Source organism: Corvus moneduloides, chromosome 2 (assembly GCF_009650955.1).
Source record: "Corvus moneduloides isolate bCorMon1 chromosome 2, bCorMon1.pri, whole genome shotgun sequence".
Taxonomy (NCBI): domain Eukaryota; kingdom Metazoa; phylum Chordata; class Aves; order Passeriformes; family Corvidae; genus Corvus; species Corvus moneduloides.
The window spans coordinates 19,970,929-19,983,153 of record NC_045477.1 but is presented as its reverse complement, the minus strand read 5'-3'; the positions used below and the strand labels follow the sequence as shown (position 1 = coordinate 19,983,153).

General features: G+C 36.7%; 1 protein-coding gene across 4 annotated transcripts in view; it reads right to left on the bottom strand.

The window, feature by feature from the left end:
• The window catches only part of CBLB (Cbl proto-oncogene B), a 128,127-nt gene that overhangs the window by 17,963 nt on the left and 97,939 nt on the right, over positions 1 to 12,225 (bottom strand). For 3 of the 4 annotated variants that reach the window (XM_032098363.1, XM_032098365.1, XM_032098364.1), the window contains exons 11-14: positions 8,920 to 9,105; positions 5,990 to 6,355; positions 4,241 to 4,335; positions 528 to 671 (exon numbers count right to left, since the gene is read on the bottom strand). In XM_032098363.1, coding sequence (XP_031954254.1) covers positions 528 to 671; positions 4,241 to 4,335; positions 5,990 to 6,355; positions 8,920 to 9,105 — 791 coding nt within the window. The remainder of the gene's footprint in view (positions 1 to 527; positions 672 to 4,240; positions 4,336 to 5,989; positions 6,356 to 8,919; positions 9,106 to 12,225) is intronic. The other variant, XM_032098366.1, reaches the window with a different exon arrangement.

The following is a 12,225-nucleotide window of genomic DNA, read 5'->3' as shown; positions in this document are numbered from 1 at the left end:
TACCTGAGAAGCACAAAGAAAATATACTGCCAAATGGGCTCAAAAAGCTAAAAAGACACATTATACATTGGACAAAAAGAGAACCAAAGTATGCACATGCAGCTGCCAGTTCACATACTTTTCAGTACTGCATTGCTTTCAAAATGAGTAGTATGAAATGTGAAAGGCTAAGATTTTCAAAGCTGACTGGAAATTTCAGTCACACAGTTCTCCTCAAGTTTAAAGAGTTGTAGGGGTTGAATCTCCTGGTCAGTGCTGAAAACCTCAGCGCAAGGGGAAAAAAGACCAACTACAGAAATGGTATCCAAAGGCAAAAAATACCCAGTCCTGACACAAGAGAGATACAATGATGTGAACTTCATAGTTTTATATCTGTGGTGGTGGCCAAATGAAACAGAAGCATGGGTAATCCAAGCTTAGAAGGCAGGCAAGCTTAACCATCATTACAGACATTGAACCAGCTAATTTTGAAAAAAAAGCAGAGGTTTTGTAAATAAATTTCTTTCAAGGCACCTAAATTACCTTACCGAGCAAGAGGTTTTATATTATGACCATGAGGAGGTTGTGAGCTCAGTATTACAGGATGAGAAGAAGGGATTTTGTATTCTTCGTCATCATCTGGGTGTTCCCTTGATTTATCAGACAGAGAATTTGCTGAAGGACCAGGGCACCTAAGGAGATGAGAAAAATGCTAGTTTTTCTTTAGCTGTTATGTACTTGACCTCAGATAATATAGAAAATACTCCTCTTTAGTCCAAACATCCTTAATACACTCTGCTATGTGTAAGGAGACAAAAGCCCCATGACAAACAAACTTGTAAGGTTACTGACTTTTTGTCACTGAGAATGCATAGAGAAAAGGGCAGCTGCCCTTCTAAGAATTGAACAGCTACTTTAAGCAAGCACAACACAGCAGAGAATTACAAAGAACTAGAGTACTAAATAGGCACTTGCAAGACAACCTGTTTGCACTGATCAAAAGCACCAAATAAAAGTTAATTCAGGACAAAAGGTACGTAGCAGGGCTTAGGGATGCAGAGGACATTCACCCTTTCACTGGCCTGTCAAGCTGTGAGTAAGGACACACTGTGTCCTCTCACATGCCTGCAACGTGCACGTCAGCCCTGCTCCTTCTGTCACTGAGAAGTGCCATGCCAAAGGCTGATCTCAAGAGAGACAGGAATTCCAAGCCACAGCTGGCCCTGATGGAACTATTTCATCTTCAAAATTTTGTAAGCAAGATGGGAGAGACAGCAAGAGGAGAAACACCTTTTGGTCCTACTTTTCCCTCAACTACCTCAAAGCAACCAAATATTCCTAATATATTTATAGACTACAAAAGGTGCTTGGAATTGGATGCCTCATTACATACCCAAAAATGCATCTTCCCTCATGCAAAATTTCACTGTGTTTTAAAGTACTTTTGAGACAGAGTCTGCTGCTGATGCACTAAAATGGGAGCTATTCACTGGAATGAAACAAACACTAACTTGAAAATTTTGAAGTTTTGGGGAAGAATCATTCTGTATCTTTGACATACGAGTTGTAGATATCTTTTCAAGAATAAAACAGCAATTTGATCAAAACCGCTAAAAAAGTCTGATATAATTATAGAAGTCCAATTAAAAGTAACTATTTTCACGTGTCTGGTCAAAAACATAGGGGCTGAGTGGAAAATAAAAATCAGATGTTCAGTTAGCAAGAGTCCAATATTTCATTATTGAAGTACAAGTTAAAATAACTACTTTAGTAAAACAAAAAGAAATCAGCATGGTTTCCAGGAAAAAAAAACCAAAAAAAAAACCAAAAAAAAAACCTCCCGTGCTTTTCTATTAATGTAACTTTTTAAGAAAAAAAAAGTCATATTTGTAACATTATATTCAGTAAAAACTGATCAAACAATTTAACTAGGGACATTTTAGAAGTGTGAAGTTTCAAGTAAGGATCATTTTGCCTCCTTGTTATTTAGACTAAGACATATCATACACGATCAATATATCGTTCAGCCAAATGTTTGAAATTACAGACTGATTATAATGACTAGAAAGAACAGAATGCCTTGGAGCTACATGAAACACACCAGCTCTCAATCCACAACACTGCACAGACTGGAGAGTACAAAAAAAATTAGCAACTTGCCCAGATTAATCAGAGTAGCAAGGTTGTGAATAGCAGAGTATTTTGAATCAAGTACAGTTCAACATTTATGAGTGCTGAGCGCAGTCGATTTAACAAGAGGAAAAACTGAAAAAATATTCTCTCTGACGTTTCCAACTAAGTCATGACATATTATTTGAGTTACTTTTTTGAAAGCAATTGTGGTTGGTGCAAATTGCTATTTTTAAACATTTTTTTCCCCTCTTCCTGTTTTTTCACCTACATATTGTCATACAATATTATACATTAGTGGGGTATTTCCTAGCAGTAACAAAAATTTAATTTTAAATAAATTAAAGAGAGACATATTAGTGTTTAAAGAAAGAACATAGAATGACCAAATTTTATTTTTAGAAGTAATTCCATGTGACATTTTAGTAATTAGATAATTCGAACTTCTCACTCCTAACGTTATGTATTGATAATTTTACATTTTAAAAATCAAAATCAAGAATTGCCTGTGTAATTTTTAAAAGGTGTAAGTACAAAGCCGATACAGAAATGAAAGCTGATTTCTTCCTCAATAATCAATGGAGTTTGGTTTTCACAAATAAAGATTTTTCCTTCTCCCTGGAATTCATCAGTTTTCTACTCAGAAGACTCTGGTTAATGAAAGCATTTCTTTTGACCAAGCTGAAGTCACACATTCTAGCTTTGGATTGGCCTGACACGGATTTTGTGCCTGTACATATTGTTACAATACCTTGTGGACCCTTACAATGCTCTATGTATACACTGTACTTTGGTTCTAGGCTACGTCTGCAAGTACCTGAGTAAAAAAAGTGGGATACTCATGAAGAAGGATGTTTTTCCATGCTATGAGATATAAAAATAAGAAGATTCCCGTCTTCAGATTTGCATTGTATTATGAAATAAGTAGACTAGAAGGGGACTGATTACATGAGGTATCCAACCAGTACTCCTGTGAGACCCTACCTCCATCAAGTTACATCCCAACATTTAATTACAGGTATGTCTGGATAATATTCTATCATTTTCTTCTGAACTGAAAGAAGCAATGGAGAACTTTACCTCAGCACTTGTGTCACCTGAAAACAGGTTTCTTAATAGAAAAGACAATGCTCCACTGCACCTTTATTGTAGTGCTCAAGAAGAAAAAACCCAGCATATTAAAATGCTGAAATATATTTGTCTTCTATATTAAAGCTAACTGAACACAAAAATTGAATGGGTACACAATAGTGAGAAGGTTCTCAGGACTAATATGAACTGACTGTCCAATTATATTACTTAACAGCAAGAGCCACAAACAGAACACAGGAAAGCAGTTGTAAGACAGCATTATTGTAATATGCTCCAATTTCCTTACAAAAACACAAAAAAAGGATAGACTACACTGTAGAACTTCCAAGCTTTTGACTTTAAATATATCTTGTTCTGTACAAAATCCTGTGTCATTCAGAATCTGAAGATACTTGCTATGACAGCAACATCTTTATTTAAAAAATAAACAGGCATTTTACTGGAAGACTAACAGCAGTCTGCAACTTGAAATGACAAGACTTCCCAAACCATATTCTGGAACTTAGGAAGGTTGATCATATTTAAAATTACATAAAATGGATTTGGTTGTTTGTTTTTTAGCCACAGCAAGTAAGAGATGATGGTGTGAATCCTGGACAAAGCTCCATGTTCCGAAAGCCCAGAAAGCCTGACAAGATTAGGGGCAGAACAGTGACAGAACACATTTTTTAGCCCTAGCACTTTCCCTAGAATCTGTCATCTCCTGTGATAAATAGCTCTGACCACACTTCTCCTGTAGTAATAGAAGCAAAACCAGACAGTACCTGCTCCCACTGCCAAATGCCTGTGAGCAAGATCTGCCATAATTTATCCTCTCTTCCTATACAAACATGCTATGTTCAATTAACATTAGAACTGCTCCCATTTAATCAACACCATTTACATTTCCTTTGTAAAACGCACATTAAAATTCATGGAAAGCATATCAAGTTGTGTTAGTTAATATCTTTCTTTTCACATTTTTCTCTCAGCACCAGAGTGTCACTGCTATTATCTAACATTAATTAGCACTTTTCTTTTATAGATAAAGTTAACTTACTTTATACTAGGGATAATGGAGCCAGCTGGAAGAGGGGGTGAAAGCCGTGGAGGGACATCATATTCTTCATTCATCAGGTGACCATTTGAAAAAACCTAAAAAACACACAAGTATTACAATGGGTATCTCCTTCTATCACCATGGATATTCATCAACTAGGCATTACAAAATAGACCTTGAGAAGCCTGTGGGTAAAGGCTTTCCCAGGAGTTCACACCACAGAGCTGAAGTGACTCTCATGCCTGTTTCAGCTCACCCCATTTTGGAGCTGTAGAATATGTTAAAACTTCACCAAAAGAAGGAGTTTCACATGATAGTTATTACACAGACACTCAGTTACTGCTGAACTGCCTGGGAGAAAATTAAGATTTCAAGATTGCAAAGTGAGAGAGATGAAGTGTAATGGGAAAATGCTAAACATATTAATTATTAGAACTGTGATACAGTGCCTGCCAGAATTCATCCCCTACCCCCAGGATTGTCCTCCCAATTCTTGGTTTCTATAAATAACGAAAGTTTATATTACAATTGATATATGAATCAGGGAAGAAAATTCTTCATGTTTCCCCATGAATGTGAATACAGCCTGAAATGGTAATTCAGGGTTGCTTCCTTCAATCAAATGGTTTAGATCTACAACCTGAAGGTGACAGTTCAAACAGTACTTGGTTAAAGGTATGCACATGTAACTTCTCCAGACTACAACAGCACTTCCACACTGACTGGGTATTCTAATTTGAGAAGTATTCATTCTATCAGCTTCAGTACTGTGCCAGACCACAACAAGAATGCTACATGAAGGAACAACTGAAGACATAAACCCAGTACTCTTTTAAAAGCAGAAGAAAACCTGCAGCATTTAAAATAACAGCCTAGTTCTAAGTAAAATTTTGGTGCTTTGCCTCAATGATGATAAAAGCATTATATAATGATGATTTAATTATATATAACATCATAGATGACTTAAGTACCTTTCATCATATATGTCAACACCCCTTATCAATACTAACTGAATTTCAGTAACGTACTTTCAAAATAACCAAAAGCTCCGTATATACACACACACACACACAAAATAAAAGTAACTGGAGATAGAAAGGTTAAATAGCTTGTGGTCTTGGGAAAAGCAAATAGATGGAAAAAAAATTATTTCTAACTGCCATGACTTAACCACAAATCCACCCGTCTTAGCACAAGCTACATAGTCTTGCACAAGCTCTGTAGTCTTCAAGCAAAAAAAGAGCAGCAGCTTTGAGTTAATAACCTCTATGAATAAATTACTGAGCTGCTTTGATAAAACTGATTAGAGCAGAACTAGAAATTTTTTCTTAGGACATCACCATTTGATCTCTTTCCAAAGATAAGCCTGACCAGCTGTAAATGGCTTTGCAAGTGCCTGAAGCTGCTAAAGGCCAAAATTCACCTCACCTACAACAGAGAGAACTGGAATATCTACTATTCCATCAGCAAATGCATACACAGTCTTGGCATATGACACTTCCAAAGTGGACTTGAGATGCTATACTATTACAGCATACAGTGATACATTGTGGAAATTGTAACTCAATTACTGTTGCTTTACAAATTACAGTATTTAACAAATCATTTCTTTATGAGCAGCTTATGAACAGAAAAGATTCAGAAACCACAAATCATCACTGGCTAATATCAACAGTGTGTTAGCCAATGCCAGACAATGCTGCAGTAGTGTGTCAAATTAGGATTCAACACCCAGTTCATGTGAAATACCTTGGCACCTTCTGCAGGCAGCTCGTGACGTCTGTGTTTCCTCATAAATCCCTGCTCAGAACTCACGCGGCCGTGCCTTCCGTTTACGTTTGAAATGGCCGTCAGTCCCGGCTTGGGGGAAGCATCGCCCCCGCCTCGGCAGCCCACCAGCTGACCTGTCCCAAACACGTCCCTGGGACACCATCCCTCGAGGGGCATGGGCTGGTCCCTGGCAGGGACGCTCTCGGGGTGGTGCAGGTGCCTGCTGATCCGGTTGTCCGGCGGGATGGGGGGAGGCCTCTCCGGCGGCGGGGGCGGAGGGTCTCGCAGGGGAGGTGGTGGCGCTGGCAAAGGTTTGTCTTGTTTCCTCACCATACAGGGAGAAGACTAAACAACACAGGAAGTGACAAAAAAGCAAAGTTACACGGAGGCATGAATGTTGCTCATGACCAAGCATGGCTTTATCGTTTCTCACTGAGCTGCTTTCTTGGCACCACGACAGTACCTGCCAGCAGGCTAAATGCAGACCTTGCCTGCCTTCTGCAGACTACCTGGCCCTTTTCAGAAAGCATGCCCCATTTCTGCTGTTGCAGGAGTAATCCAAGAAAGGAGTGGAAAGCAGAAAAGACAGCTAACTCTGGTAGGTTTATTTGACCCACAGTTTTTTCCAGTATCCTTTGCTTTGATCATTTGAATCACTTATTCATCTACTGAAATGAGTTCTGTGGAGTGTTTGGAAAAAGCAGACTTTCTGATGCAGAAAAAAACCCCAAACAAAATAAAATCCACATCTCAGAGGAATGACTTGGTGACAGCAAATGAGCACAAAAAGCAATGATTAGAGAGCAAGGGGAAGAAGAAACAATTACTTCATTTTTAATTATATACCTAGGGATGACTCCAATCTTTACATGACATGCACTGTTAGGCCGCTGAATCTGTTTGAACTGCAGTTCAGTTTTTCAGCTAACAACCTAATTAGTTTGTAGTTTTACTTGCAATTAGCTTATCTGCAAGAAACATTTGTCAGAATACTTACTTTCTAAGAATTGAATTATATCATAAATGGTTAAATGTGATCTAAAATTATGTATGCTAATACTAAAAAGCTGAAACCCGGGTTATCAGGAAAAAAACTTGTAGCTGCACAAATCTGAGCACAAATCTGACAAAACCAAAATATTTTCATTATGACTGAATTACAAATGGCAATTTACAAAGTAACAGTTGGCCAGGTCCTTACAAATGTTTTATCTCCAGCTACCATAAGAAATACAGGAAAGATTATTTCCCTGGGAATGTATGATTTTCTTGGACTTCGGTAAACCTGCATATTATCACCACTGAAAGAAATGGAGGTCACAGAAGTTTTACAGTAAGAACAGCATTTGCTCTCACTTCACTGGCTAGCCCAGCACTCTTCTTCAAGCAGCACCTCAACACGTGACTTGAACTGAAAATAAAGTTATTCCACCTACAGGTCTATGCATATAAAAAGGAAGTAAACCAAATAAAGAAGTGTTTAACTCACCTGCTGGTCAAGAAAAATAGTTATTTTCACTGTCAACACAGGAAAATAATACCCTGATCCAGATTTTTCGTTATACTTTATAGTTATAAATTATAGTTTTTAACTTGAGAAAAATAGAAAAGTTATTGTTTCAGAGTTTTTTTCCCCTGAAGGAGTAGTTTTGGCAGGACTAGATTTTCTTTTTTTTCTTAAATATAAATTTTTTGAAGTATGAAATTATTCTTTGTTGCCCCCATCCTTTTTCCCTTGCACCCCACGAAGTTTTTTTTTTTTTTTTCCCAGGAAAAGTTTCACATAAAAAAAGCATTTTCAAAAAATTAAAGCAGCATTAATAACATCCCTGGTCTACTTTTTTTTTTAAAAAGCCATGAACTCTGCAAAAAACCCTATTGTAAAACTAATTTTTAATGGATGTGGCTTTTTTTTTTGTGTATATCCTCAATGTGTTAAATTCCTCTGCATAATTCAGGAAGTTAAGAAAGAAGATTAAAGAAACTATACAAACTTCTATTTTTTCTTCTAAATTATAAACCACTAAAATCTTAAAAAGATACTGATTTTCAACCTTAAAGTAAAAACCTGACAAAAGAAACAAGGTACTTCAAACTGAATTATTATGAGAACATAGGTTTGAAGTCACTTCTTGAATTTGAATTAATCATATAAAAATGAAAAATTTAAATCTAACTCGCTCTCTCTATACAGCAATTACAATAAAACAATCAACCTGTAATAGAGAGCAACAAACAGTATTTGTTCTCTTTCATGCTTATCCACTCAAAAAAATCATTGAATCTTTAGTATCATTAGTTTTACAAAACATAGCATACAATCTTGTTGGCTATAGAGTCATTATTATTTCCCTTGAAATTTGAGTCCTATTATATGCCATTTAAGGTTATGAAAGCAGGGTATCTGCACATATTTTTCTTGTAAGAACACTGTGGAAATTGAACATAAATCATCATGAAAGGAAAACATATAATTTTAATGAGATAATGACCTTTAAATCTATTTTCAGGAAACTTTAGCTTCGATTTATTTTCATTAATCAGAGTTTGTTACAGAACTGATCCATTACTGCAATGTCTTTAAAATTCTGACCATAACCAAGTACCATATAGTCATCAGGCAAACTGAAGTCATATTTGACCAACACATGCAGTCAGAAACATTTAACTACATAAGGTATTACGGAAAGAGAAGAGACTCCATTGATATGGATCTAATCTAAAGTTTCCTTAAACTAGAAGGAATTAAGGTTCTTTTGGCCAGAGCAAAATCATGCAAAAAACAAAATCCATGGAAAGCTTTGAAACAGTCCACCATATACAACAGACAAGAAAGCTCACCTTGGAAACAAGCAAATACAATTTCTCAAAATTCTTGTATCTGGGAATAATGGTTCAGTAAGATTTACCTTTGGTGACCCGGTTGGGCTGGCACATGGTGACCGCGCTACTCCCTTCTGAATCAGATCCAGACGGGGAGGTACAGGGGGAAGACTAAGATGTGGGATTTGCAGGGGGTCTGGAAGGGGTTTTCTTCTTTGTGCAAGAGGGGAAGATCCTGGGGAAGTCACTGGTGAATTCTGCCTCTCATTGCACTTCAAGACAGAAAAAAAATTACCTTTTACCTGATGATGAAGTATACAACTTCCATTCCACAACTAAAACATTTGATACTAATCAGATACTTACTAATAGTCAATTATAATAGTCATTTTTCATAATGGACATCTGGACAGTAGAGCTCATCTTATAGTTACTGAAAAAGAAGTCTACAAGTCATTCTACCTCAAAATGAAGACCCATGTTAACTTGTGATGAAAATAAAAGAATGTATATTCCAGCAACTTATATAAAAACCTAACAATCACTGCCAAACATAAGGAAAAAAATCATAAATTCTACTGTAGCACTGCTACCCTTGATAACCTTTTTATTTATAGAGAATACTCAATGTAAAGTTCTACAAATTACTTTTAAAAGCTGGACACCCATGATATTGCCTGTTAACTACAGCCCTTTTTCAAATCATAATTCCATACAAAATAGAATGTATATCTACTGAAAACTTACCAATCAAAATCACCAGCAAGTCAGTAGGGAAAGAAGTGAAATCACCAAAAAAATGAGGAAGTAATTACAAAAATTACAAAAATTTTAGAACAATTTTATCATTTAAGCAAATACTGAACTAACAACACAAACATTTAACATCCCCCTCCAGTGACAAATTATGATTTCTTTTTTCCTTAACCTGTCCTTTTAAATTCATCAGAACCAAAGATTTCAACCCTCAATATAGGGCTCCACCCAATTTTGTAACTACTCCCTGCCCCTCATCTTGCTCAGTTTTAACAAGCACAGCTCAGGCGTTTGCATAGATCAGTTCAAGTTATTTCCATGAACTCACTGTATGAGTGTCAGTGCATTGTAATAAACCCCGATGTTTGTGCTGTTCTGTGCTTTCCCTGAGAGTAGACAAGTTGCTGGAAGACATCACATCACAGCTTGCCTAGAGAGGCAAAAATGCACCCATCTTTAGGCTAAACCTCCGTGATAAAAACCTCCCCCTCTCTTCCATAAGCTTTTTCTCACAAATGCTGAACATCCCATAGTAACTGGGATGAGACTAGAAAGTTCTCTAACAAGGTAAACAAGTAAGCAACGTTACCTTTCTTTATTTACATAGTGATTATATTAAAGAAACTGGAAACTTCATAAAATCAAAAGCAGATTGAGGAAGAGGATCTAGTGCACTGGCTCCTTATCAATGCTCTGTACTACAGCTTAGCTTAACATCCTGTTCTATACAACAGGGATTGCTACCACATTTCCTTCAAAAATAGGAGCCACCACAGTATTACTGTCAACGGTGCATGAAAATGCAGGAGAGGGGTGAGGAGGTGGTGAAAGCTAGAAGGGTAACATGCAACTCCATCAGCATGATTTTTTGTTGCTATTTAGAGTCTTCCCCACTTTGTCTACATGTGTAAGCTCCGTGTCACAACTAAACATTCAAATTCAAGAGACAGAGCAATTTAAGATTTGTAGTCTTCATGGCTACCAGAAGATTCCCAGTTTCTCTCTTCAATGAAGAGGTGGTCTCAATATGTGTATTAAATGCCTTGAATAAAGTCCTTAAATTTTCTTTGTTCCCTTTAATTGGGGAATAACCCTGTCATTGACTAGGAGACCATAAAGGTAAGCACTTAAATTATCGAAGCATTTAGCCTCTCAACATTAAGGAAAGTTGAGTAACTAAGCAATATATGTATCTTGCAAGCATGCCTGAGCAACCATAATTACAGAATAATGATAAACTGATTGTCAATTCATTTTCCTTATCAGGAGGCATCTATCAGTTAAACAGCATAATAAACGTTGTATCATTTAATAGCATTTGTTTTCAAAGTTTAGTTGTAACTCCATGAAGCATTCCTGAAAGCCAAGACGCATGCAATACAGTCTACTCAAAGGCTTGACTTCAGCAGACACAAAATGAATTTATTTCCCAAATTATCTGAAATAGAACCAAATAAGCAGGTCACACCTCCAAAAAGATGCAATTATTTAAAAGAAATGAAATTGCTGTAGTTAATTCACAGCATTTTATGGTGTTGCACAACATAATGCATTTCAGTCAGCAGGGAATTGTTCCAGAAGAACAATCATATGTCATAGGAGTAGGAAACAAAGAGTAAGAAAGATAGGAAATACTGAAAACCAATTACTGGACAGGAAACATTTGTTTGGAATTTAAGATGTTCTAATTGTCGCATCATCACACTAATTAACACAATTTCCTGAGAGAGCAACCTGACAGTCTCAAATGAGAGAAGGCATGGAGCTGTACAAATCCCATCTAAATGAACAGCACTGTAGTGATATCATTTTAAGAATATCCAACCCTGTTTCCATCTGGCAACTTTCTCTTACACAGTTCTGCCCTAAAGAATCATTAGGCAAAATGATGCCCTCTTCCCTCAGTGTGACCACTGGTCCCATCCATGTCAGACTTCTTTTCTCCTGCTGCAACAACACTCTAGCTTTCGCAGAGCCAAAAAATCACAGAATATTCACATTTAAAACCCATTCACTTAAAAGTTCAAGATCCTTAAACCCTGACATGCTTTTAAACCCAATGAAGAAAACAATTTGAATTATGTGATAGACTTCTAGTTCCATATATGCTTGGCATTTGGCTACCCCTATCACATTCCATGGACAGTAAACCACAACTAACAAAACAAAATGGAAGATTTTCACAGCAGTAAATGTGTGAAAGGACTTGAATTTAGCCTTACATCCATGCCTTGTTATGTCTTGTTTCAAAATAGCAAAGTAATCTTTCAGTCCCCAGGACTACTATGCTATACTACAGCCAAAATGCTAACAGAACATGCTGAGATTTCAAAAAGGGAATTGATTATGGCCAACAGGTTAAAGGGTAACTTAACAGGCACAATAAAAGAAAAAAAAAAAAAAAAAAAAAAAGGAAAATAGCTGCAAGCTGCTCGGTGCTGAAATAAGAGCAAAAGCTTTGCTGGGACAAACTAGTAATTCCTTGTTTGGATCCACTGATACTAAATATAAAATAAAACCAAGTATTCCACAGCAACAAACCGGTTTACCTCAGCATTCAGTATCAGATTTCCATCATATTCCCATTATGAAAATCCCATATTTTTCAGGCCACCCCCATCCAACCTGTCTAGCTG